The sequence below is a fragment of the Poeciliopsis prolifica genome, unplaced genomic scaffold, assembly GCF_027474105.1.
Source record: "Poeciliopsis prolifica strain line A6 unplaced genomic scaffold, Auburn_PproV2 SCAFFOLD054, whole genome shotgun sequence".
Lineage (NCBI taxonomy): Eukaryota > Metazoa > Chordata > Actinopteri > Cyprinodontiformes > Poeciliidae > Poeciliopsis > Poeciliopsis prolifica.
The window spans coordinates 164,578-192,500 of NW_026562429.1; the positions used below are offsets into that span (position 1 = coordinate 164,578).

General features: G+C 45.0%; 2 protein-coding genes across 2 annotated transcripts in view; one reads left to right on the top strand and one right to left on the bottom strand.

Annotated features, from left to right (window-relative positions):
* Positions 1 to 2,012: 2,012 nt before the first annotated feature.
* Positions 2,013 to 4,433, bottom strand: zgc:194621 (uncharacterized protein LOC795037 homolog). The gene is made up of 5 exons (XM_055059450.1): positions 3,972 to 4,433; positions 2,871 to 2,929; positions 2,710 to 2,793; positions 2,558 to 2,634; positions 2,013 to 2,141 (listed from the first exon to the last, which is right to left on the bottom strand). The coding sequence occupies exons 1-5, from the start codon at positions 4,262 to 4,264 to the stop codon at positions 2,097 to 2,099; spliced, it is 558 nt and encodes a 185-aa protein (XP_054915425.1). The 5' UTR covers positions 4,265 to 4,433; the 3' UTR covers positions 2,013 to 2,096.
* A 4,161-nt stretch (positions 4,434 to 8,594) lies between these two features.
* The window catches only part of LOC129378943 (mucin-2-like), a 22,479-nt gene continuing 3,150 nt past the window's right edge, over positions 8,595 to 27,923 (top strand). Inside the window, 13 exon segments of the mRNA XM_055059449.1 lie at positions 8,595 to 8,699; positions 14,147 to 14,363; positions 14,365 to 14,635; positions 14,638 to 14,699; positions 15,806 to 15,958; positions 16,798 to 16,887; positions 16,987 to 17,194; positions 18,155 to 20,260; positions 21,887 to 22,221; positions 22,656 to 22,821; positions 22,894 to 23,005; positions 23,641 to 23,761; positions 27,348 to 27,660. Of these exon segments, the coding sequence (XP_054915424.1) occupies positions 14,163 to 14,363; positions 14,365 to 14,635; positions 14,638 to 14,699; positions 15,806 to 15,958; positions 16,798 to 16,887; positions 16,987 to 17,194; positions 18,155 to 20,260; positions 21,887 to 22,221; positions 22,656 to 22,821; positions 22,894 to 23,005; positions 23,641 to 23,761; positions 27,348 to 27,660 (4,138 nt within the window). The 5' untranslated portion in view covers positions 8,595 to 8,699; positions 14,147 to 14,162.

Consider the following 27,923-nt stretch of genomic DNA (forward strand, 5'->3'; position numbering starts at 1 on the left):
ATTTAACTTCTGAAAAGTCAAAATTCTGAATTAAAGTGAAATTAAATTAAAGTCAAAATATGAAGCAAAAAAGTCATAACAAAAACTATTACAGTTCAGTCCATTCTTTATTGACATTATGAATCTACTCAAAGCACTTCACATCAAAACATCTGAAATAAAAAAGTCACATATTTTATGGTACTAATTGTCTTCCTATAGAAATAGAATCAGAGGAGATTTTAATCTCCAGCTACTTTTCTTAATCAAATAAATGCTATTGTAAATTAAAACCAGACAAACAAAACTAAATTAAAACATCAGATGTTTTCTTAATTAAATAAATCTTCTAAGATGCAATGTGAATAAAACCCCCAACAAAATATCAAGATAAGAGAGAAGACAGCATGAGAAATAATCATTATTCTTGTTTTTTGCATTGCTGCAGGAAAAAGTAAACTTGAAAATTATATTTTGCATCTAAAAACAGGAAACATACGTAAACAAACAGTTAATGACTGCAGTGATTTCAGAAGAAGCTTTTTGAAAAACATCTACAATATTAAAAATAAGTAAAATGTATATTAATTCAATTCTTAATTTAAATACTGAAAATAATAACATTTTACCTTGAAATATATTTTTCTTTTTTCTCAACTTAAAACTCCACAAATTTCATTAGCGGTCTACAGCCAGGACAGCCAGTAAAAGTTTGACTCATTTCTGCTGTGATTAAATACAACCAGTTTACAATGGAGATGAACTTATTCCATTTACTTCAAGAATATTTTCAGCGATATTTTTGATCACATTTCATCTGTGGCTGCAGATTTATTTGCTGGAATAAAAAACTAAATTCTATGTTTTCAGTAAGATCGATTGGAGATTATTTAAAATCTTTATCAGATGATCAAACAAAATAAAACAGATTGCAGTCTATAAATAATAACAATAAAAACAGAACAAACTCCTGCGTGTCATCTTTCTGACGTTACAAAGATACTCTGAACGCACCATCCGCTGTACAGGAAGGTTTACAGCTAAAGACTACAAACATGGCCGCGTGTTTGTTCCTGTTAGATATCTGGCGCATGCGCAGATCTGCAGTTTCGTTCTCCTGACGTGACATTTAAATTATGCAAACCGGAGGCAGAAGCACGACTCTGACATTTAACTCGGTTTGCTTTTAATTTGTTTATTTCCGTCTGATGAGAACAACTCAAACATTACAAAAAAAAATCATTTAAACTACGACAATAAAAATTCAGTTTCAAACTCCCGCAGTTTAACTGCGACATTAAATCCCTGCAGGGATTTTAAAACCCAGAGACCGGAAGTTTAAATTAGGAGATTTTTAATGTAATTTTCTAAAAAGAACCAAATGTTCTTTTAACTCCAGCGATGCGTGATCATCATCATCATCATCATCATCCTCTCCACCCAGACCTTCCTGTGATTCAGGCAGAAGGCGCCCTCTGATGGTAGAAAGCAGAACTACTGCTGCAGGACCAGCAGTGGAGACAAAAGACTGTTGGACATTTTCAACTTGGAATAAAAACAAGAATTATGTTTTGGATAAATAACAAAAAAATAACTTCTGAAAAGTTATGTTTATTTTAAAATTTGTTCTGCTTTATGTCCCATCCATCCATCTCTTTAGTAATTTTTTAAATGGTTCAACAAACCCGTTTCAACAAACTGCTGTTTTGTTTTCTCTTTTCAAACTTTATTTCCTCTATAACATAAATTTATATACAAACACAAAATACATAGTTATACAAAATATGATCTATGCAGAGCGATAAACACGCCAGCTGTTGTAGGTTTTTCTGATTATAGAAGATTTTAAAATGGTTCTTATCAGAGGTTTCCATCCACCATCAGGAAACAACCTGAACAACGGCAGAGTATGGTGGTGGCAGCATCATGCTGAGGGATGTTCCACCGTCAGCTGCACTGTTGAAAGTTGTTTGTTGTGTAATAATTGAACTCAGAAATGTTCAGGTGAATCATTTCAAGATTCAAACTAATATTTCAGCTGATGGATGGAAACCTTTGCCTTGTGTTCAGCAGGAGTTGAGCTACCAGCTGCAGCCAGTAGGAGGCGCTGAGTGCAGTCACCTGGTCAGGACAGGCGTTTCCTCCATCAGCTGCTTCCTCACCTGGAACACAAGCAGGACAGGAAGTGAAGATCTGCACTTCCTGGATGGATTCACCACCTTCACCGTCAGAGTCAGACACACTAACTGATGTAAACATTAAAATTAAGTTCACATTTCAGGAACATGGGAAGTATTTAAGAAGTTTTGACAGAGTTATAAATATTTATTTCAGAAAGTTAGAAATGGGGATCAGATAAAATACTAAATTAGTGACCAAAAGCAAATAATTTGGCTTTAAAACTGGTTTCTAATGAAAAGTTTTACTTTTTGTCATGTCATTTTTATGCATTTTGACATATTCTAATATACAAACAGTGAAATGCAGGAGTTTGAGTTTAAACCAGATAAAGCAGACATTTTGTGGTCTTGTGTAAATCAGATGTGACGCCCCCTGCAGGATACTCCAGGTGTCACACCTGTTTCTGTTTCCTCTTGGCTTGCATCATTTCCTGTTGCTGCTTCAGCCTCACTTCCTCCAGACTCATGCAGCCGCCTGCGAACGCAGCAAAAAGCGCAGTCAGAGAGGCGGCCGTGAACGCACCGCCTGCGAGGCGTTCGGGTGTCTCACCGACGCTGCTGGGGTTGATGGAGACGTAGGCCATGGCTCTGCTCAGGCGCAGCTCCTCCAGAGCGGCTAGCTCCGCCTCCGCCTCTGCTCAGCCAATCAGATGGCAGAGATTACTGAGACTGTCAGTGATACTCAGAAGCTGAAACTGCACAGAAACTCACTTTTCTGTATTTCTCTCCGTTTCTTTGGGTTTGGAGGGATGACGGTGAACGCCTTGTGACTGAAACACAGAGACGGTTAAACAAGACACTGAAGAAAAAATAATCAGAACTGGTTAAGCTAAATGAAAAATAGGTCCTGTATGGTACAAACCCAGGGTGAAAATAGCAGGATAATGATAAATTATCAATTCATCTGCAGCTGAAAACAACATTCTTCACAGATGCATCAAATATCCAATCTGATCCAGGATGAATTTTTCTTTCTGCTTTCTTGATTCAGACTTTTCTGGAGTTTGTTGTGCAAGCGGCCATGTTCAGCCAGTTTCTCTGGAGGGATTAACCTGCAGCAGATGGAGGTGAAGCCTCTGGCAGCAGCGGCGGATATTTCAGGATTCACAGCGGGAAGCATGAAAAGTCTCCCAACACAAACCAGGCAGCCATGATGCTGCAGCAATTCATTCAACAAACCGAAGGATAAACTTTTTATTCTGGATTTCAGCTCTAAAATCACAAAATGAGCATAATAAATATTTTCCAGAGAGCAGAAAGACGACAGAAACATCTAGGAGGAAAAAAGTTTCTGGCTTTTAAAGGCATGAATTCAGAATTTAAACAAGAGGCTCATAAAATAAACCGATTCACTTAAAACCAAAAACATGTCAAGAGGAAATAAAAGGCAAGAAGTTGAAATCTGTTAAATATGGATTTAATTAGTAAATTTCTTAATTTTCATGCAAAAAAATAAATAAATAAAATGACTTTGACTGAAGACGTTACTTTAGAAAGGTGAGGATATTATAGATCATATTTCCTGTGTTTTAAAGAAACTTTTGTTTTCATCCAGAGTTCAGAGCAGGAATGGCGTCCTGGTTAAGCCCCGCCCCCTGCCACCCTCCAACCAATCAAAATGCAACAATATTCTCTTTTTGTAGCAGAAAGCAGGTCACATCTTCTCCCAGTTATCAACAACAACTGAACAGAAAGTCACTAAAGTGTCAGTAACAGACTTGTTTCTTTTCTAGTTCCCTAACCCCTCCCCTTACTGATGCCGCCCTGGGTAACCGCCCATATAAAACCGCACACTGACTCTGCTGTGCTCACCTCTGGACCGCGGGCCTCCCGTCGGGCCTCCCGTGGGGCCCCGGGCCCCGCTGCTCCCTCAGACCCGGACACCCGGCGCCTTCCCGGGGGTCCGGCTGCCTGACGGAGCTGCTGGCCCTGCGGCGCTCCGGCTCGGTTCTGGGTTTGGCTCCTGCTGGTTTGGGGGCAGCGGATGAGGACCTGGCCCTCGGTTTGGGCCCCTGGCCCCCCGCTGGGCCCCTCTTCGGCCTCGCCGCTCCGCTCCTCCTCGGCGCCTCCGCCGGTTTGGGCTTCACTATCAGCGTTGAAGGCATTTTTAACCGGAAACGTTCAGTTTGAGTCCAACTCCTGACCTGCTGCGGAGACTCTTCATCCTCCTCATCTTCCTCACCACGTGACCCTTAAACAAACAAACAAATAAATCTTTCAACTTTTTACCCTCCTGATCCCGTTGCTATGGAGCTGGCTCCCTGGCAACAACAGTCAAACACCACCAGCTGTACCGGAAATGGTATTATTTAGACTTTCATAATAAAAGCATGCATTCTCTGCCAAACTGCAAATCAAATGTAAAAAACTTCAACCTCTGATCAAGTTGGAGTTTTTGTCATCAGGAAAATATCACAAAATATCAAAGTTTGATGAAACAAACATCCAAAACAATATTCAATTAATTTAAAAACTCCTGTGTCAAAAGAAAATGAAAAGTTGATGTAATTCATGTGGACAGGGAGGACCTCCACTAGCAGTCAGTCTGAAGAGGCCTCTGACTGAAGACTGTTGCTAAGTGACCATCATGAGTCGCTGACAGCTCCGTATCCAGGAGTCGATATTCCACAGTAACGTCTGCCTCTGCTGATCCGCCTCCTTTGCTTTTGCCGCTCTTCTTTAAATCTGGATGTAGAGTTAGAAAGATGTTGGAGTTCGGGATAAGACCTGCTGATGCAGGAAGAGACAGCGTCGCCTTCCTTCTCGTTGGCATCAATTTATTCTCTTATTTCTTTGTCTGTTTGTTTTATCTGGTCTCATTTTTATCTCCTTCATTGCTTCTCAATTTTTGTATATTCTACAGTTTAATTTTACACTTCCTGTCCATCAAAACAATGAGCGGTATTATAAATCAGCTCTTTTTATAGGTCTTTTTTTAAGCATTTTATTTTGAATAGCCGGTGACCTTGCTTCCGGTGAACCTGACTGGCTGCGCAGGCGCAGATTAGATGACGCAGAGTCTCTGCAGGTCGTTGTTGGCTCACCTGTCGGAGGATCATCGGATTATTGACACGTGACCCCGCTCGGACACAAGAGCGCATGCGCAGTCAAACCGCCGGCAGAAACCGTTTTCCTCCAGGCGGCCATGTTTTCCTCAGGTTTCACTTCGTCAGGAGTCAAACTGAAGATTTATTTACAGACATTATTTTTATAATGTTCAGATAAAACTCAACAGTTTCTGCCATTAAACAAGTTTTATCTCTTAAACTGAAATTATCATAATTGAACAGGTTTTCAAATGTTTAGCTTGTAGTTTTAAAAACATCCTTTTTGTTTAAGTTTTATTAAAATGAACAGGATGTCAGGAGTCTTTGAATGAACTCAAATCAGCATTGAGTTCATTCATATCCTAAATTTATATTAAGTTTAAGGCAACTTTGGAACTTTTTCTAGAAACATAAAATGCTTTGCAGCGAAAATAAAGATTGAAAAGAGAATACAAGTCTGTCATAATAAAATATTTCAAATGTTTTTTGTCACTTCCCGGAAAGAAAGATTGGATTATTTATTCTTTATGGTTCTATGTTTAAAATAATCCTGATTTCAATCATCTGAGTTGTTTTATATGGAAATATGAAAGGAGAAGACGAGCTGCAACTTTTACTTGACAACAATAAAAGAACGACGAAAAATTATTTTTATTCAAATTGACTGAATGTTATCCTGAAATAAGTTTTGTTTCGGTTTTATCTGGACTTAAAGTCCAGACTCAGCAGGCGAAATCTGTCGGTTCATTATTCAAATAAAAGCAGAACCAACAGAAACAACTGAACCCTTTATGGAAAGTTTCTCTATCCAAATAAAGAAGCAGCAGAAAGAGAAGGTGCATCATGGGAATCAGGAAGCACCGGTGGCTCACCTGCTGATACCTTCACCCAAAAGCTGTTCAATTTTATCCATGATAAAATATTCATCTGAAAATGTTCTAAAAACTAAAAACTGGACAGAAAAGCAGCAAAACTCCAGAGAAAAGTCCAGAACTTTGAAACTAAACGAAAACAGGGGCCATTATTCCCATTAAAAATAATGAAAACGTAAATAATTTTAGTGTAAATTTTCATTTTGTTATTTAAACATGCAGCATTTTCATAAAAAAAACAAGATGTTAAGTTTTCAAAATATTTTTGATTTGAATGTTTTCTTCTGTGTTAGTTTAGAAAATGTTTTGGTCTAATCTACAAAAAAAAATGTTGCTCATAAAAGAAAAGATATTTTACTGAAAGATGTTTTACTGAACATTTTTTAAGATCTCATCCAAAATAAGAAGTTTTAATGTGTATCAGCTCCACAAAAAATTATTCCAAGAACCACAAAGGGCTTCATCCCTCTCAGCTCCTTCTGACTAGCCAGGAGGAATTAGCAAACGCCTGGTGGAGCTGCTAACAACGTTTATATGATAAAATTACTTTGAAATGCCTGGCTGCTAAAATGTGCCATACAAATTAAATTTGGTTGATTGATTGATTGATTGATTGATTGATTGATTGATTGATTGATTGATTGATTGATTGATTAAAGGGTTACTAGAGGAGCCATATTGGGAACGAGGCAGAGCTTCAGAAAGATCAGGAGTTTTTAAAGAGACAGAGACCCAATTTCAATGCCTTAAATGAAAAAATCAGACTTTTTACTCATTTTACTGATTTTATATTTCTATAAAAAGAACTATGTAGCTGTTAAAAACGCGTACTGGCCCTTTAACTGTTTATTACTCATTCATTAACAGGTTATTCCCGCTCTGATTCGGTGGTTCGGGTTCTGGCTGTGCTGGGAGTGATTCGGGTCCAGCTGTAGTTCGGCTGTAGTTCGGCTGTCCTCCTGCAGGTCCAGCAGCACCAGCAGCGTGTTCCGGTCCTCCTGGGCTCTGTGTGGTGCTGTCTCTCCGTCTTCCTCGGCACACCGCCTCCATCGCCTCCACACAGCGGACTGATCAGGCCCTCACAGCCGCTACTCGGTGGCCCCCAGCCGGGCTCGTTTCCAGCCGCAGACCCCGGCAGGTGAGACTGCCGCTGGTCCCCCGGAGACCCGCGGGGCCCCCCGAACCCCCCATCTGGAGGCCAGAGTCCCGGACCGCTCCGCGGGGACCGAACGGGGCTGTGATGAAACCATAAACAGAGTGCGCCACGCACGCTCACACGCACACAGACAGCACAACCGGGCCCGGACCGCGCTTGAACTTGGCCCCCCCCTGTGTGGGTGCAGGGGCCGCGGAAGCCTCGGCCCTCCGCGGCGCTTCGGGGACGGTATTGTCTGCGGAAGGCTGACGCGCTGCTCGCGGCGGCCGCTGCGCTGTCAGACGAGGAAGTGAGGTTTCAACACGCCCATCGGAGCCGTTCATCAGATAACAGCCGCGGGATCGATCAACATGCGCTCCGCTTCTGATGGAGAGCTGCGGGGATAAGCTGCGCCACCACGCCGTTTTCCGCAGGTAGGTGAACGGAGCGCGTTACGCAGAGCGCCGGACGGCTCCGGGTCAGAGCCAGCGCCGCGCAGGCCCGGCTCCATCTTCTGTTCGGTGTTTCTGAGCGTCACATGCAGCTCTGGCCTAACTGTCACCAGCCTGCGGGAAGCGCGGCTGCGGGGCCAGATGTCAGCATCTGGAGCGGCACCTGTCCGCCTGGGGGCCGGACCGGACCGACCGGACCGACCGGAGCCCAGGCTGCGCTTCCTGCTCACATTTGGACCCGAACCCGAGTTTTCACCCAAACGGGATCTTGAGCTGGTCTCCAGCGCGCGGAGCGGCCACAGGTTTCACCTGTTCACCCATTCATCACAAATTATAGGCAGGAATGAGACATTTGGAGCAAAATATGTCCAATTTATGGGAATATTGTCAATAATTTAGTTAGTAATAAATCCAAAACTGCATAGAAAAACAGAGTAGAATATAGTAAAAAATAGACAAGCATGAAAATATAGATTATTGGAAATATATATAAAAAACAAAAATAATAAAACACCGAGATAATCTAAAACAAGTTATTAGAAATATGTTGTAACCCAATAAATGAGCAACTGGTTTATTTGTTCTGTTTGAAATAAATGTACATAATGTAGATGTTTGATGACATCATATCAGTAAAACTGTAAACACAGAAATAACCATAATTCACAAAGCAAAGTGTTGAAATAATTGTTTGGATGAAGGTGAATATCTTGTGGGTCCAAATCCGATCGGAGTTATTTCCAATCATATCCGATTGTTTTCATGTGGCATTTGATCAAACTGTGACGTCACTGACGCGTCATAATTCTGCACTAAATGACGTCAGACAAAAAAAATCTGTTGGTGAAAATAATTCATGAATTAAACTGATGAACTTGTGGAGGATATTTGTTGACAAACAGCAACATCCGGTCCGCACGAGCCGAGCCGCAAACGGCCAGTGGTTGCCATGGTTACCCGCCGTTATTGTTAGCATTTTAGCAGCTTGATGGTCGCAGAAAAGAGGACATCAGTGACCTGAAGGCCTCAGAGCGGTGAGTGTAACAGGCATTATTTAATAGTTCTAATAGTTTCCCGAAATGTTCGTTTTCATAAGAAAATGAAAAACAGGATCAACATCTGTTGGCCGCAGTCAGCGGGAAAATGCAGCTGCAGCAACAAAGTGCTGTTGAAATGCAGCAGGTTGGATGACTTGATCCGAGTTGGATCCTGACTTGATCAGAACCGAGTTGGATCTCATGATCCTTGATCCTTGATCAGAACCGAGTTGGACTTGATTTGTCTGAATGGAAACAGTTTGAATCAGGTTCTGTCTGAAGTTGACAGTTTTTCCTTCAGATATCTGTTCATATATTAATGTGTGTTTTTGTTTTTTCTGTTGACGTGTTTTGTTTATTATGACGTGGTGAAGCGATATTGATCAATGGGTTTTTATTTGGTTAAATAAAGGTTAATTAAAGAAAACCCTTTAATTAACACATGCGCAGTAAGGGTAGCTGTTGACGCAACGTGACGTCAGCGGACTAATCCGCGGTTCATTCTCCACTAAGAGCCATAAATGTTGTGCTTTGTTTCCTTCTTGTTTTGATCCAAAGATGGAAAGATGGCGGCGTCCATAGATAGATAGATAGATAGATAGATAGATAGATAGATAGATAGATAGATATAGATAGATAGATAGATAGATAGATAGATAGATAGATAGATAGACAGACAGACAGACAGACAGACAGACAGACAGACAGACAGACAGACAGACAGACAGACAGACAGACAGACAGACAGACAGACAGACAGACAGACAGACAGACAGACAGATAGATAGATAGATAGATAGATAGATAGATAGATAGATAGATAGATAGATAGATAGATAGATAGATAGATAGATAGATAGATAGATAGATAGATAGATAGATAGATAGATAGATAGATAGATAGATAGATAGATAGATAGATAGATAGATAGATAGATAGATAGATGTCCTTCTCAAAATATTAGCATATTGTGATAAAGTTCATTATTGTCCATAATGTAATGATAGAAATTTAACATTCATATATTTTAGTTTCATTGCACACTAACTGAAATATTTCAGGTCCTTTATTGTCTTAATACAGATGATTGTGGCAAACAGCTCATAAAAACCCAAAATTTCTATCTAAAAAATTAGCATATTTCATCGTACCAATAAAAAAAAGTGTTTTGGTCGGGAATCCTTTTGCAGAAATGACTGCTTCAGTGCTGCGTGGCATGGAGGCATCAGCCTGTGGCCCTGCAGGCATCAGCAGCCTGTTATGGAGGCCCAGGATGCTTCGATAGCCTTTAGCTCATCCACAGTGTTGGTCTTGCGTCTCTCAACTTTCTCTTCCCAATATCCCACAGATTGTCTGTGGGGTTCAGGTCAGGAGAGTCGGCAGGCCGATTGAGCACAGTGACGGCCAGTAAACCATCTGCCAGTGGTTTTGGCACAGTGAGCAGGTGCCAGGTCATGCTGAAAAATGAAATCTTCATCTCCATAAAGCTTTTCAGCAGATGGAAGCATGAAGTGCTCCAAAATCTCCTGATAGAGAGCTGCATTGACCCTGGCCTTGATAAAACACGGTGGCATCCCAGACCATCACTGACTGGGTACTTGATACTGGACTTCTGGCATTTTGGAAATTCCTTCTCCTCAGTCTTCCTCCAGACTCTGGCACCTTGATTTCCGAATGAGATGCTAAATTTGCTTTCATCTGAAAAAAGTACATTGGACCACTGAGCAGCAGTCCAGTGCTGCTCCTCTGTAGCCCAGGTCAGGCGCTTCTGCTGCTGCTGTTTCTGGTTCTGATCTGGGGAATGCAGCACCTGTAGCCCATTTCCTGCATGCGCCTGTGCACGGTGGCTCTGGATGTTTCTACTCCAGACTCAGTCCACTGCTTCCACATGTCCCCAAGGTCTGGAATCGGCCCTTCTCCACAATCTTCCTCAGGGTCAGCTCTTCTCGATGTGCAGCGTTTTCTGCCTCACTTTATCCTTCCCACTGAGGTGCCTTGATACAGCACTCTGGGATCAGCCTATTCGTTCAGAAATGTCTTTCTGTGTCTTTCCCTCTTGCTTGAGGGTGTCAGTGTTGGCCTTCTGGCCAGCAGTCAGGTCAGCAGTCTGACTTATGATTGGAGTTTTGAGTGATGAACCAGGCTGGGAGTTTTAAAGGCCTCAGGAATCTTTTGAAGGTGTTTAGAGTTCATTTGTTGATTCAGATGATCAGGTTCATAGCTCCTTTACAGACCCTTTTCATGATATGCTAATTTTGTGAGATAGGAATCTTGGTTTTTCATGAGCTGTTTGCCAAAATCATCTGTATTAAGACAATAAAGGATCTGAAATATTTCAGTTAGTGTGCAATGAATCTAAAATGTATGAATGTTAAATTTTTATCATTACATTATGAAAAATAATGAACTTTATCACAATATGCTAATATTTTGAGAAGGACCTGTAGATAGATAGATAGATAGATAGATAGATAGATAGATAGATAGATAGATAGATAGATAGATAGATAGATAGATAGATAGATAGATAGATAGATAGATAGATAGATAGATAGATAGATAGATAGATAGATAGATAGATAGATAGATAGATAGATAGATAGATAGATAGATAGATAGATAGATAGATAGATAGATAGATAGATAGATAGATAGATAGATAGATAGATAGATAGATAGATAGATAGATAGATAGATAGATAGATAGATAGATAGATAGATAGATAGATAGATAGATAGATAGATAGATAGATAGATAGATAGATAGATAGATAGATAGATAGATAGATAGATAGATAGATAGATAGATAGATAGATAGATAGATAGATAGATAGATAGATAGATAGATAGATAGATAGATAGATAGATAGATAGATAGATAGATAGATAGATAGATAGATAGATAGATAGATAGATAGATAGATAGATAGATAGATAGATAGATAGATAGATAGATAGATAGATAGATAGATAGATAGATAGAAACCTGCTGAATCAACATGTTGCATCTTGTTGCAGCAACACATTGAACCGACTCAGAGCAGCCAGGCTGGAGAACAGGAAGTGGTAAAAGCTTCACTGATAGACAGACAGGTGACAGAGGTGTTACAACTGTTTCAGAAACTTCTGCTTTGCAGAGAACTGTGTTTATTGTCAGCTCTTTTTTTTTTTTTAGCTCTAATCAGTTGGAAATCGTCATAAAAACCCATGTTTGATTCAACGTTCAGGAACCGATTAGCACCATTAATGATGCAGTGGTTTTAGCTCATTAGTGCTGCTTTCATGAGTCGTTGAACAGCTCTGCCAAGACCACATGTCAAAACAACAGCAATAAAACAAAAGGAGCAGAGCTGAAATGCAGCAGTGGGTGTTTCCTGTTCGGTCTGGTCCGGCTCCTCAGACGTTCACTATCACTGCTTTCATCTTGGGGCCGCTGTGCCTTAGCGCTAACCGCTAACTGTTACATACCTGCAGCGTCACAACTCCTGGGTCATAGAGATGAGTCCAGCCAGTCTGAGCTAACTCCAACACAGCTGAAAATGGAAATGCATAAAACTCTTAAGGACCAAGAATTATTGTGCCTCACAAGTTCTAGATGTTAAAATGCAAATTGTCTCCAAAAGAGCAATAAAGTTGGTGAACAACCTGCTGGATCCAGGAACTGAGAGGAGACCGGTCATCTGGGTTTAAATGGATCCAAACACTCAGAACCAGGTGAAAGGAACCAAACAGGAATCAAACCAAACTCAAAGCCGATTCGCTCAGCTTTCCTCCTCCTGCTGAAAGTTTGATAAACGTTGATGCGTCGCTTCACACCCTGAAATCCTGATCTGCATCAGAGACGACGATCAAACAGGCTTCAAATGTTTCAGCTGCACCAACGATTTAAACCATTAATCATGACAAATCGATCATTCAGATAATCGGCAACTAATTCAGTTATCAATTAATCACTAACTGGAGAATCCAGACTCTAAAAAAGACGATAAACACATTCAGAGCAGAACTGAAGCCAAAACTACAAAAAATATAAACATTTTGCAAATAGTCCCAGTATCAGCCCTGCGCTGCAGAAAGGTCTGAACTTTTCACATGTTGATGTTTCAAAATCTTTTTTGTAAGAGAAATTAAAGTCAAAATGAAAGAATTTGACTTTAATTAAAATTTCAGCCTCTTTTTATAGAAACATGACATAGAATATGAAAGTAATCAGTGAATTATTTGTAAATAAACAGAAATGAATTGAAAATGTATATTATAGATTTTGATCTGGCCAGAAGACATAAGATAAATAATAAATGAAAACATTCACCAATCTCTCATAATCCAGAAACTCAGTTTAAGGTGGTCTGTAATTTAAGGTGGCTTTGTTTCTGAATAAAGGAAGCTAGTTTTTCTCTGAGCCAGACAGCGATGGATTAAATATGTAAACAGTGAGGTTCAGGAGTGATTCCTGGGCGGTTGGAGACACCCGACACCGTCAGTGTAAGCTGCAGCCGGGCGTTCTGGGTGGTGGTTAACCCCACGCTGGACAATACGTCCTCACACCAGAACAGCAGTGACAGTCACAGCAAGTCCGGCGGTTTTTATTTGGGTCCATTTAGATCACGTTTTGACTGATTTACGACAACAATAGATGAAATCAGATGATAACCAACAGGAAATCAAATCTATGGTGAACAATAAGCAACCTGCAGAAGGAAGGAGCTGCAGTAACTGATGTCGTTAACATATCAGCAACTGCTGCTGCTTATCAACCCTGGAAGAGTTATAAAGAGGGCAGGACCTCAACGCTTTAATTCTGACGCCCTATTTACATCAGTTGTTATGCTTTAACATTTTAGCACAATTATTTGCTAGATGAACAGATAGAATAAACTGAATCTGAATTTTCAACCATCTATAAAACTATAAACATCTTTGTTTGCATCTTTTATGTTTATTTAATAATTTAGCAGCAAAAAGGGTTTTTGAATGGCAAAAGTTTATTTTTCTCAATGTATAGTTTTCAATTCAAATATGATTAACTTAATACAGAAGTTGATTAAACATTTTAATCGAGTCCCACCATTAATTTGAAAACAGGATGCCAGGTGTGTTTACTTTGTTTAGACCTTTTGGTTCAGATAATCAGCTTATTGATTGGTTGTTTTTTCCCTGAATCTCAGGTGTGAAAAATAATAATGGCCACAATCCCATCGGTGCGCTAATAGCGGAGCTAACATTTTCTTTAGCGCGTTAGCATTTTGCCTTCTTTAAAAGCCTTTAATTTTTCTGGAGTCTTTATAGAGTCTTTTATACGTGAAGATGAGAAATTATGTTTTAGTTGAAGATGCCTGGATGTGTGAATCTGACGTTTATGATTAGCATTTCAGGGTTAGCGCAGCTAACATGCTCGCTAGCAGTTCCAGTTTGGCTAAAACGTGTTTGTGTTTGTCTCAGTTTGTTTCAGCGTTGAATGATGGACAAGGAGCTGGTTCAGCAGAGCCAATCAGAACAGGCCACCAATGGCCCCGCCCCCTCCACCCCCACCACCCCGACCCCCCCACGGCTCATCCCCAACCCCATGCTGCTGGACTCCCCCGCCCCCACCCTGACCCCCACCACCGCCTCCCCTCCTCCCCCGCTGACCCCCGCCCCCTCCGTCTCCTCGGCCCGGGCCGAAGGCGGCGGCGGCGGCGGCGGCGGGGGGCTCGTCCCCTCACATCCTCATCCCGGCTCCGCCCAAACTCACCTCCACGGCGGCCCCCGCGCTGCGCACCTACTCCCGCCCCATCCTGCCCTCGCCGGCCTCCAAGGCGTCTCCTTCCTCCTCCTCTGTTGTCACGGCGACCGCAGCTTCATCCGTGGCCTCGTCTTCGTCGGCTGCGACGCACGGCAGCGCCGCGACCTCCACCAAGACGTCCGGCGGCCTGACCAACGGGAACGCCCGGGGGGGCCCACCTCCCCGCCCATCACGCCGTTTCACACCCCGGCCAGCCCACCTGGCCGCCAGGTGAGGAGGAGGAGGAGCATGATGAAGGACTGTTGTTGTGCGCCACGTTTTTGTTTCTGAAACAAAGCTGAGAACAGGAGCAGCTGCCGATCAGTTCAGTTACCAATTAATCAATCAATTATTCTAATGATTAGTCGAATCAAATGAGGCTCATTCATTTCATTTAAGCACTAATGGAGCTTTTAGACAATATTAAAATACATTAAAATGCAAATAAACAAATAATTCTATTCCTTGTTTAAAAACAAGATTATTCGAACAATTAACCAATTAATTACACAAAAAAATGGAATATCCTGCAGATTTGGCATTTAACTACTTAAACATTTTATACAATATTAGTAATGGAATAAAATATGCAAATAAACAATTAAAATCACTTTTGAAAAGGAAAATAAACATTTACTATTCAGTTATTCTGGCCATTAGTCAATTAATTTGATTTTAAAAATTCTGGGGATTTTTATTTTAACCACTTCAACATTTTTATACATTAAAAATACATTAAAACATCCAAATAAAATGATAATTAAATTCCTTTTTGAATAACACAATAAACATTTATTAATATATATGGTGTTTCTATTTTATGTTAAAATGAAACATAAGTAATAAGGAACAGCAGTGGCTCATTGAGTTATTAATATGATTACAACATCGTGACTCATTAACAGCTTCAGGCTCCGAAACTTCTGGCTTTCAGAAAGTCTCTTAGAAAACAGATTTTCTGAATTAAATCCACATGTCGCTAATTGATTTATTTATGATATGATCCATCTTTAAAGTTCACAGCGACCCGATCAGAACAAGGCGAACCTTCAGTTTGCTGTTTTCTTTTTGTTTCTATGATGGGAAGTTGATTTTCTTTAGTTGTTTTAAAGTTTTGCAGTGAAGCAAAGAGGTTGGGTCAAAGTGAGCAGCCGCTGGCGGACGGTCAGATTCGGGTTCGTCCAGGAAAATCCATGATTCACAGCAGAACTGATGATTCAGCTGTTTTTTTTGAGCATCAAGCCACCAAATGTCTCAATTTTTGTTGAAATGCTGCAGAATCTCATGTTTTTTTCTGACATTTTCTCCTTTAATTTTGTTCTCTTTCTTTGTTCCAGGCGCAACAGCCTCACCCTGTGGGCACACCTGGTCTGGCACGAGCCAATCAGAGCGCCTCACCTGTCAGGCAGAGGGTTTCCCAGCAGACTTTGCTCCTGGGGAAAGGCCTCAAAGGGTCGGGGCAGGACCAGGTGCTGCTGAGAGCTCAGATGGTAAACACACACACACACACACACACACACACACATGCACACACACACACACACACACACACACACACACATGCACACACACACACTCACGCACACACTCACACACACACACACACACACACACCCATACAGGGACACACACACACACACACGCACACGCACGCGCACGCACGCACACACACACACACACACACACACATATATAATTTTAAGATCAGATTAAGATCATCATCCTTTTGAAAACAGTGTTTCAAGTAAATCATAATTACTTTCAGGTCCCATTTATTGCAGTGAAGCAGGGGGAACCCCCCGGGGGGGCCGGAGGGGCCATGGCCCCGTCTGGAAAACCAAATAAATGAATATGGATAAAATACATAAATACATAAAATGTTTCTTTTGTTATTAGCTCCGGCCTGGCCTGACCAAACATTTTCCACAGTGATGTCTTTCCTTTTGTTAAATTATTCAAAAGACAGAGTAAAGTTCATGTTAACAATAAATACATCCAGGCAGTTGATGCAGTGAGATTTTAAGATTAGATATAATCTGCAACCTTTTTAGGTCCATAGCAAAGAACAGGAGAAGATTTCAGCCAAAAAGACTCAAAGACATTAACATAAAAAATGTTCTTGAAAAAACATGTAAATTTCTGAGTTTGAAAAATGTAAAATTTTCTGGAAAGTTTCTGAACTTAATCTCAAGTTTTTTGCTCCTCTTCTCTAATAACCTGCAGCAGATCAAACTGAGGAAATGATTTTATTTTCCACTGATGCTCGGCTTCCTGCTCTCCTCCCTGTATTTCCTCCTCTCTCCTTCTGCCTCCTCCGATTTCCTCGCAGCTCATTCTTACGTCTGCTATGCGACCTGCACAGCCGCCCTCTTCCTGCTCCTCCTCCTCCGTTCCCTCCTCTAACCCCGCCTCCGCCCAGGTGAGCCTGCTGGCAGCAGCTTCAGCTGTAAGGTTGCCCGGTAACCCTTGCTGAGCAGCGGTTGGTCCTTAACCATCGTCTCTCTGCTGGTCCCTGCAGCTCCAGAGCCTCACCTTGAGGCCTCCGCCCCCCGGGACGCTCACCATCCCCCCGTCCCTGCGGCTGAAGCCCCCCTCCTCGGCGCCGCCGCCGCTCTCTCGTCCCGGCGCCCCCGTCTTTCCCCCGCTCAGGCCGCGGCCGCAGCCCAGCGCCACGGCAACCGAGAGCCCGACCACGCCCGGCCGCCATCTTTCCGTTCCGCCTCCAAGTAGGGCTTCATGTTTCCTATCAAATACATGATGTAGTTTATGTTTTGTTCATCTGAATAAACTTCTGTCTTTGTTATGGTGTTTTTAATAAGACTTTAATGAGACTTTAATAAGACTTTAATGAGACTTTAATGAGACTTTAATGAGACTTTAATAAGACTTTAATAAGACTTTAATAAGACTTTAATGAGACTTTAATGAGACTTTAATGAGACTTTAATAAGACTTTAATAACACTTTAATAAGACTTTAATAAGACTTTAATAAGACTTTAATGAGACTTTAATAAGACTTTAATAAGACTTTAATGAGACTTTAATGAGACTTTAATGAGACTTTAATAAGACTTTAATGAGACTTTAATGAGACTTTAATAAGACTTTAATGAGACTTTAATAAGACTTTAATAACACTTTAATAACACTTTAATAAGACTTTAATAAGACTTTAATAAGACTTTAATAACACTTTAATAAGACCTTAATAAGACTTTAATAACACTTTAATAAGACCTTAATAAGACTTTAATAAGACTTTAATAAGACTTTAATGAGACTTTAATAAGACTTTAATAACACTTTAATAAGACCTTAATAAGACTTTAATAAGACTTTAATAAGACTTTAATAAGACTTTAATAAGACTTTAATAAGACTTTAATAAGACCTTACTGAGACCCACTGAGCCCTTACCATGGCAGATGGCAGATGGCCTGTACTTGCCAATACTTCACCAGGACTTCACAAAGACCTCATCAGGACTCTTAAAAGGCTGCACACATTCTCCTTATATTCTTACATCATAGCTTCAACCTGAGTGAAAGAGGTTTTTTTAGGTTTTCTGCAGAAACTAAGAAGTCAGAAGACCAACCTCCATACCCACAGAAAGCTTCAAGTCTAAATCATGCCTTGTTTAAAAGGTTCATGTTTACACAATTTCCTCCTCTTTGCTTCTTCCAGCTCTCTACTCTCCAGTCCGGGCCGTCCCTCTTCGACCCAGGCTTCACTCTCCCAGCAGTCACAGAGCAACGACCCCTCGACAATCCCTCCAAGCCATCGCTGCGGCTCCCTCCAGTCAGGTCACGTCTGTCAGTAAGCAGCTGACTGGGCTAAAGAGCTCTCCGTTAACTCAAACCGTTCTGGGTCCAAGCCCGTCCCAACTCAGCCCGTTATCTTCTTCCAATCACTTTGAGCATTCACCGTCTGCAGCGAGGCAGCTCCAGATGATCGCCCTTTCCTCCAGTCAGCAGCCACAGGCGGGAACGTACGCCCACCCTGCGGTGCAGTCAAAGCCCACCGAGCTGCCTGACCGGTCCAGCCAATCAAAGAAGACTTCAAACAAGGACGACTTGAATCCTCTTCCTTTGAACCCCTCTGCTTTGCCTTCTGCTCAATCTCACACACAAACTTTGACCAAGAAGAGAGAGCAGAAGGAGAGCGAAGATCAAGGAGCCATAAGCAGAGGAGTGAGACCAGGAACCAGAGAGGAACTGAGCGCCGGTAAAGACCTCCAGGTGGAAAAAAATGTCCAAACGGAGACGATAAAGCAGGAGAAGCTCACTGACACAGAGCAGGAACCTGAATCAGATCAGATGGAGGTACAGGAAGAAGACCAGAGAGACAGAGAGAGGAGACAAACAGGAAAGAAAAGGAAACGTGAGGAGGTGGAGGACGAAAGAGGAGATACTCCCACGAATACATCGGACCGCCAGACCAACCAGAACACAGAACCGGCTCCATATCCGGACACCGTTAAAGACTCAAGCAAGGAATCAAAACCCAAACTGGATCTCACTCCAGCACCAGTAAAAACTCCATTAAAAGCAACTGTTTCAGTCCAGAGTCCAGTAACAGAATCTGGTGAAAAACCAGTAACAGGTCCACTTCCTGTGAAACCTCCGGTAACAGGTCCACTTCCTGTGAAACCTCCAGTAACAGGTCCACTTCCTGTGAAACCTCCGGTAACAGGTCCACTTCCTGTGAAACCTCCAGTAACAGGTCCACTTCCTGTGAAACCTCCAGTAACAGGTCCACTTCCTGTGAAACCCCCGGTAACAGGTCCACTTCCTGTGAAACCTCCGGTAACAGGTCCACTTCCTGTTAAACCTCCGGTAACAGGTCCACTTCCTGTTAAACCTCCGGTAACAGGTCCACTTCCTGTTAAACCTCCGGTAACAGGTCCACTTCCTGTGAAACCTCCGGGAACAGGCCCACTTCCTGTGAAACCTCCGGTAACAGGTCCACTTCCTGTTGAGGTTCCGGTTACAGGTCCACTTCCTGTTAAACCTCCAGTGAAAGGATTGGTTTCCACTAAAACACTGGTAACAGGACCAGCTCCAGTAAAAGGACCAGCTTCCACCCAACCTTCAGTAACAGTAACACCAGTATCACCAGTATCACCAGTATCACCAGTACCAGGACCAGCTGCTGTTAAAATGTCAGTGAAAGGACAGGTTTCAACTAAAACCCAAGTGACTGGAGTTTCAGTCCAAATTCCAGTAACTGGACCAGTTCCAGTCAAAACACCGGCAACAGGACCAGCTTCAACCAAAACTCAAGAAACAGAACCAGTTTCAGTCCAAACTCCAGTTACCGGACCAGTCCCAGTTAAAGCTCCTGCAACAGAACCGATTTCAACCCAAACACCAGTAACAGAACTGGTTCTGACCCGTAAACCAGTAACAGGACCAGTTCCAGTTAAATGTCCTGTAACAGAACTAGTTCTGACCCATAAACCAGTTACCGGACCAGTTCCAGTTAAAGCTCCTGCAACAGGACTAGTTTCAACCCAAACACCAGTAACAGAACTGGTTCTGACCCATAAACCAGTATCAGGAACTGATCCAATTAAATCTCCAGTAACAGAACTGGTTTCAACCCAAACGCCAATGAAAGGATTAGTTCTGACCCATAAACCAGTAACAGGACCAGTTCTGGCCCAATCACCAGCAACAGGACCGGTTCCTGAGGTCCAAAGCCAGAGGCTGCCAGAACCTCAACGGGACCTTCAGTCCAACCAGGAGGACTTCTGTGAGAACATGTCGACCCAGTCCGACAATCAGTCAGGTACCGTCCAACACAAAACCTGCTCATTTATTCTACTCCATTATCGGGTCAGACCGGGTCCGATTCTGGTCGCCAAACTGGAACCAGAATCCTTCAGGTTCCAGGAACAAATATAATCCCAGTAAATCAGTGTGTTCTGATAGTCCGATAGGCTCGGTTCGCTTTCACGTTGCACTGCGTCAAACGATTCAAACCCTTTGAGCAGCCTGTTCCCCTCCTGGCCTGTGGGGGCGCTGCACCAAAATCCACTGGAGGAAATGACACAAAAACCTCAGAAAATACTGAGTGCCACTTCCTTCTTTACAAAATGGAATCATTTTAGCAGTTGGAGGATTTCTCTTTGGCTAAAGAATGCTAAGAACTTTAGCCAAAGTCCTGCACTGGTCCACTTCCTCCTTTAGGAGCGGGTTGTGGTCCGCTGAGCATTCACATATGCATTCAAACTGAACCAGAGTTCACTTCATCAAAACCAAACCCGAGGTCTGTAGGCGGGCCAGAGTGATCAGCATTCACCAAACGAACCGGATTTATAGCCAGACGGACTGGAGTTGGATTAAATCGGACTCCCTTTAATCTCACGCCTCCATCGTCTCTGTAGCCGTCAGCTTTATGTGGCAGGAGAGTCAGAAGCTTTCTAGTGTTAGCAAACTAAAGAGAAACAAAAGCCAGAAACTGCAGGTATCAAACCCCATATTGGCTAAAACCTTCATTTGAACAAACTGATGCTGTCAGTTTCAAAATGAATCCTGGCTGACAGATTTGTTTCAGTTCCTCTAAATATGCAGAACAAACCAGATGAGTCAAACCAGTATGAAGAGAAATTACATTTTGAGAACTGATGGTTTTTTCCCCCCAACATAAATTTAACCTAATCTTTTTTTACATTTGGTTCATAAATATTTACTGTAACGTTAATAAGCCCGTTCTTCTTTTCCCATCACATTTTTCAGTTTCTTGCTTCTCCTGCAGTTTGTAAAAACAACAAAATGAAAATAATGAAAATATCTGATTATAATTTGTCAAAAAAGTTGTAAAATGTTGCCCTCTCTGGAGCTCCGTAGCTCAGGCTTCGTTTACAGTAGAAACAACTTTTAAGTTCAAACTGGTCAGATAAAGTTAGACTTTATATGAGTTAGCATTTTGATAACTTTTGTTATTTTTACACATTTGTAGTTTAAGTTTTAGGATTTATTTTATGTTCAGCTTTCAGAGTCACTCACCCATGTGAACTGATTTTTTCCTTTAAACTACATCAATGCCCAGAGTCTCTTCTCTATGTATACAGTTTATATTCAACATGTCTGTATTTCTTTCTACTTTCACTCCATGTGAACTGAATCAATGCAAAACACAAACTCTTGTCATAAAACACTTTACAGACAAAACTCTGCATGTGGCCATCAGATGTAGTTTGGTCTGTAGTTCACATGGTGGCGCTGTGTCCCGCCTCGCTTGCGCCCCAGACAGGAGGGAATCACCATAGAAACGAGTGACTCGGCCTTTTATTTAATATTTGTTTAACATCCAGTTTTAACATTGAAAATCTTCAGGATTCGTCTCCCAGCTCTTTGCTCATTCTTGGCTGTAGCTGCAGATTGACCAGGTTTCCGTTTCTGTTCCTGCCAGCCTTGTCCAGCCTCTCCTCTCAGTCTCCTCCCTCCTCGCCCTTCATCGCCTCCTCATCAGAGAACCCCCCCCCCCTGCTCCCCGCTCAGGCCGCCCGCCCCACCGACCTCAGCCTGCCGCCGCAGCACCAGGCGGCGAAGCCTGACAAAACGCCATCAGAGTCCCATCATGCAACAGAAGCCCAGGCTGAACACATCTACCAATCAGGCGATGAGTCTGAGAGCTTCAGCCAATCGCTGGGCCCCTGGGAGATGAAGGCGTGGCCTGAGGGGCGCCAGGTTCTGACTCACCTGGTGGAGGGATTCGTCATCCAGGAGGGTCTCCAACCGTTTCCTGTAAGAACTCAAAGAAACAGCAACATCTGGTATCATGATGTACTGAGGGTATAGTCAAAGTCCGCTAAATCAATTAAAGTCTGATCTCTTTCTTGGTTTAGTGTCCTTTATATTTTTATATTCCATTTTAGTTTATTATTCTTTTGCTCAGTAAATATAACTTTTTGTTGGAAAATTATATTTTACCACTCATTTTATAAATGGACAAAAATCCTAAGAGTAAAACATGGAGATTTAATCTCCTGTTGGAGACAGAATAACCAGATGTTTTCATAAATCTACTTTATTGTTTATGTTTATTCAGTGATGAAATATTTATATGTAAAAACCTGATTTTGTCCAGTAAAGATTCCATCTGTTATAATTTCCTCAGTTCTTCTCCTCAGGAACAATAACTGTTGAATATTCAGTGAGACCCGGTTCTTGTCGCCCAGGTGAACCGCTCCTCCCTGCTGGTTCCGGATCAGGTGCCCAAACCCCAGGAAGTGAACGGGACCAACGGGAGGCCGGCGCTGCCCGCATCGGAACCCGTGAAGCCCACGGCGCCGTCCACAGACTCGGAGGAAGAGGACGGCGGCGACACCGGCGACCCGGGGAACAGTAAGGCTGGACAGAACCGCGTTCTGCGGGTCAGGCGGAACCGGGCTCACCCTGTGTGTTGTGCTCCCTCAGAGTCGGGCCACAGAGACCGGACGGTGCTGCACTGTCAGTTCTGCGGGAAGCGAGGCCACGCCCACAACTTCATGCGCTCCAAACGGTTCTGCTCCACTTCCTGCGCACGCGGGTAAGAACGGCGTCTTCTGTCCTCAGAGCAGAACCAGAATCAGACCAGGAGATCGGTCCATTTCATGGTCCATTTCTTGGTCCATGTCAGGGCAGCAAAACTTACAAATAAGTTTTGAATAGATTTGTAGAGATTGATTTGGAATCATTGATTGTTTTCTATTTCAGCAGCTGAAAGAGACTAATGAGCCACACTGATCATGATTGTCAGCGCTAAGACCCGCCTCCTGGCTCTGATTGGTTGTTTCTAATTAGTATTGAAAGAAATGGAAGGAGCTCAGATTTGTCAATGCTTTTCTGTCTCATACATACTTTAACCACATAGTGACAGTTTCAGCAAATGTGTGAATTAGTTGAATGTATCAAACCTGCTTCCAGTCATTCAACACATGACATCCGTCACGGTTTTAAAAAGTGTGAAAATCTTAAACAAAGTGAGTTCTGACCTTGGCTGCAGAGGTATTGCTGCAGCTGCAGCAGCTGCAGCTGCCGCAGCTGCTGCAGCTGCCGCAGCAGCTGCAGCTGCGGCGGCACTGGCAGGATGTGGTTCTGTGGTACCAGTGCAGAGGCAACCAGCTGGTTAATCCAGATCTGAGCCACTCGTCCCTCACCGCGCTTCTGGCTTTTCCCTTTCAGTTTCAACGTTCGGCTGACGAAGCGCCTGAGGGCCCTGAGCGCCGGCAGCCGGTCCGAGAGGCCCCGACCGGCTCTGAACCGGGCCGAGTCGGTACCGGGGAAACCGCTTCTGCTGCGCCTGGTAGGAACCGCCGTCCAGCCTCCCTCAGACATGACAACACACCTGCATGAAAAATACTCAAATACATACATGAAACGAGGAAAAGCAGAGAAACGTTTGGGGTTAAAAAACCAGGAATCATAATAATTTGGCCGACAGAAAATTATTCAGTTTTCACAATTTTTAAATGAATCTTTGTTCAGATCCTCTCATGACCCACTGAGGTTCTGCAGGCCAGTTTGTGCTGGAAAGGTGGGAAGTTTGCGCCCTCTGGTGGTCAGTAGAGCCATGACAGCGGCTGAACCGGGCCCTCTGTGAACTTTAATAACATTTCACTGAAAACAAATATGCAAAAACTCTAATGTTTTTACAGAAGTTCAAATTTAAATCCTTGCTATAGAAATCACATAAAATTATTTTCCATGTTTGTATCAGAACCTTTAGATTTGTCTATTTTTTCCTTCACTTTTAACACAAAACAGCAAATAATTTATAAAAGATAAATGACTAAACATGTTGAAATGTTGCACTAATTGAGTCTTTAATATCACACTAAAAACAAAAGATAAATTATAAGGTACCAAATAAAAAGCAATTTCAAAAATTGGAAGATAATTGATTATTAGTGTTTATGGTTTGTTTATTTCTCCTCTAAAAATGTTTAATTGTTAAAAGATTGAAATCAGAGATTTTTACTCGTCCTAAAATGACAGCAATAGAAATCATGCGTGGACTCACATGTCCCCTTGTCCCGCCTCCTGTCCCCTTGTCCCGCCTCCTGCCCCTTGTCTCTCCTCCTGTCCCCTTGTCTCTCCTCCTGTCCCCTTGTCCCGCCTCCTGTCCCCTTGTCCCGCCTCCTGTCCTTTTGTCCTGCCTCCTGTCCTTTTGTCCTGCCTCCTGTCCCCTTGTCCCGCCTCCTGTCCCCTTGTCCCGCCTCCTGTCCCCTTGTCTCTCCTCCTGTCCCCTTGTCCCGCCTCCTGTCCCCTTGTCCCCCTCCTGTCCCCTTGTCCCGCCTCCTGTCCCCTTGTCTCTCCTCCTGTCCCCTTGTCCCGCCTCATGTCCCCTTGTCCCGCCTCCTGTCCCCTTGTCTCTCCTCCTGTCCCCTTGTCCCGCCTCCTGTCCCCTTGTCCCGCCTCCTGTCCCCTTGTCTCTCCTCCTGTCCCCTTGTTCCGCCTCCTGTCCCCTTGTCCCGCCTCCTGTCCCCTTGTCTCTCCTCCTGTCCCCTTGTTCCGCCTCCTGTCCCCTTGTCCCGCCTCCTGTCCCCTTGTCTCTCCTCCTGTCCCCTTGTCCCGCCTCCTGTCCCCTTGTCCCGCCTCCTGTCCCCTTGTCCCGCCTCCTGTCCCCTTGTCTCTCCTCCTGTCCCCTTGTCCCGCCTCATGTCCCCTTGTCCCGCCTCCTGTCCCCTTGTCTCTCCTCCTGTCCCCTTGTCCCGCCTCCTGTCCCCTTGTCTCTCCTCCTGTCCCCTTGTCCCGCCTCCTGTCCCTTGTCTCTCCTCCTGTCCCCTTGTCCCGCCTCCTGTCCCCTTGTCCCGCCTCCTGTCCCCTTGTCTCTCCTCCTGTCCCCTTGTCCCGCCTCCTGTCCCCTTGTCCCGCCTCCTGTCCCCTTGTCCCGCCTCCTGTCCCCTTGTCTCTCCTCCTGTCCCCTTGTCCCGCCTCCTGTCCCCTTGTCCCGCCTCCTGTCCCCTTGTCTCTCCTCCTGTCCCCTTGTCCCGCCTCCTGTCCCCTTGTCCCGCCTCCTGTCCCCTTGTCTCTCCTCCTGTCCCCTTGTCCCGCCTCCTGTCCCCTTGTCTCTCCTCCTGTCCCCTTGTCCCGCCTCCTGTCCCCTTGTCTCTCCTCCTGTCCCCTTGTCTCTCCTCCTGTCCCCTTGTCCCGCCTCCTGTCCCCTTGTCTCTCCTCCTGTCCCCTTGTCCCGCCTCCTGTCCCCTTGTCTCTCCTCCTGTCCCCTTGTCTCTCCTCCTGTCCCCTTGTCCCGCCTCCTGTCCCCTTGTCCCGCCTCCTGTCCCCTTGTCTCTCCTCCTGTCCCCTTGTCCCGCCTCCTGTCCCCTTGTCTCTCCTCCTGTCCCCTTGTCTCTCCTCCTGTCCCCTTGTCCCGCCTCCTGTCCCCTTGTCCCGCCTCCTGTCCCCTTGTCTCTCCTCCTGTCCCCTTGTCCCGCCTCCTGTCCCCTTGTCCCGCCTCCTGTCCCCTTGTCTCTCCTCCTGTCCCCTTGTCCCGCCTCCTGTCCCCTTGTCCCCTCATGTCCCCTTGTCTCTCCTCCTGTCCCCTTATTCCGCCTCCTGTCCCCTTGTCCCGCCTCCTGTCCCCTTGTCTCTCCTCCTGTCCCCTTGTTCCGCCTCCTGTCCCCTTGTCCCGCCTCCTGTCCCCTTGTCTCTCCTCCTGTCCCCTTGTCCCGCCTCCTGTCCCCTTGTCCCGCCTCCTGTCCCCTTGTCCCGCCTCCTGTCCCCTTGTCTCTCCTCCTGTCCCCTTGTCCCGCCTCCTGTCCCCTTGTCCCGCCTCATGTCCCCTTGTCTCTCCTCCTGTCCCCTTGTCCCGCCTCCTGTCCCCTTGTCTCGCCTCCTGTCCCTTGTCCCGCCTCCTGTCCCCTTGTCTCTCCTCCTGTCCCCTTGTCCCGCCTCCTGTCCCCTTGTCCCCTCCTGTCCCCTTGTCTCTCCTCCTGTCCCCTTGTCCCGCCTCCTGTCCCCTTGTCCCGCCTCCTGTCCTTTTGTCCTGCCTCCTGTCCCCTTGTCCCGCCTCCTGTCCCCTTGTCTCTCCTCCTGTCCCCTTGTCCCGCCTCCTGTCCCCTTGTCCCGCCTCCTGTCCCTTGTCCCTTGTCTCTCCTCCTGTCCCCTTGTCCCGCTCATGTCCCCTTGTCTCTCCTCCTGTCCCCTTGTCCCGCCTCCTGTCCCCTTGTCTCTCCTCCTGTCCCCTTGTCCGCCTCCTGTCCCCTTGTCCCGCCTCCTGTCCCCTTGTCTCTCCTCCCTTGTCCCGCCTCCTGTCCCCTTGTCCCGCCTCCTGTCCCCTTGTCCCGCCTCCTGTCCCCTTGTCTCTCCTGTCCCCTTGTCCCGCCTCCTGTCCCCTTGTCCCGCCTCCGTCCCCTTGTCTCTCCTCCTGTCCCCTTGTCCCGCCTCCTGTCCCCTTGTCCCGCCTCCTGTCCCCTTGTCTCTCCTCCTGTCCCCTTGTCCCGCCTCCTGTCCCCTTGTCTCTCCTCCTGTCCCTTGTCCCGCCTCCTGTCCCCTTGTCTCTCCTCCTGTCCCCTTGTCTCTCCTCCTGTCCCCTTGTCCCGCCTCCTGTCCCCTTGTCTCTCCTCCTGTCCCCTTGTCCCGCCTCCTGTCCCCTTGTCTCTCCTCCTGTCCCCTTGTCTCTCCTCCTGTCCCCTTGTCCCGCCTCCTGTCCCCTTGTCCCGCCTCCTGTCCCCTTGTCTCTCCTCCTGTCCCTTGTCCCGCCTCCTGTCCCTTGTCCCGCCTCATGTCCCCTTGTCTCTCTCTCCTGTCCCCTTGTCCCGCCTCCTGTCCCCTTGTCTCTCCTCCTGTCCCCTTGTCCCGCCTCCTGTCCCCTTGTCTCTCCTCCTGTCCCCTTGTCTCTCCTCCTGCCCCCTCGTCCTGCCTCCTGTCCCCTTGTCCCGCCTCTGCAGCCCCGGGACCTTTGGAGCGCTGGGCGCCGCGAGAAGGACGGGAAGGAGAAGCCGGCGGCGGCGGAGCAGAAGCAGGAGGACGAGGGGGGGTCGTCCCCCCACGGCTTCGGAGAGGCGGAGGACGACGAGGACGACGGAGGAGAGGAGGATCCTGCTGTTGCCATGGCAGCCAGGATGCAGCAGCGGGCGGCGCGGCGAGCGCGCAGGGCGTCGGCGCCGGCCGTCACGGCTTCGACGCCGACCACCACGTTCCGGCCCGCCCCGGCCCAGTGGAGCGTGGAGGAAGTGACGGCCTTCATCCACACGCTGCCGGGTGAGTCTCCGCCCACCGGACTGCAAAATGTGGCGCCTGCGCAAAACGCCGGAGGGGAACGGCTGATGCTTTAGCTCCCGTCTGTAGAACAATAAGAAGAAGTTTTATTGGGAAAAATAACAGAAAAACGACGAAAGAAAAACTCAAACCAGTAATATTATATTATATTATCTTTATTTTTATCTTTATTCTCCGTGTCGCTAATGTATCAGGATTCAACACCAAAAGTCCAGATTTGTTCTGAACCAAGAACAGAACATTGA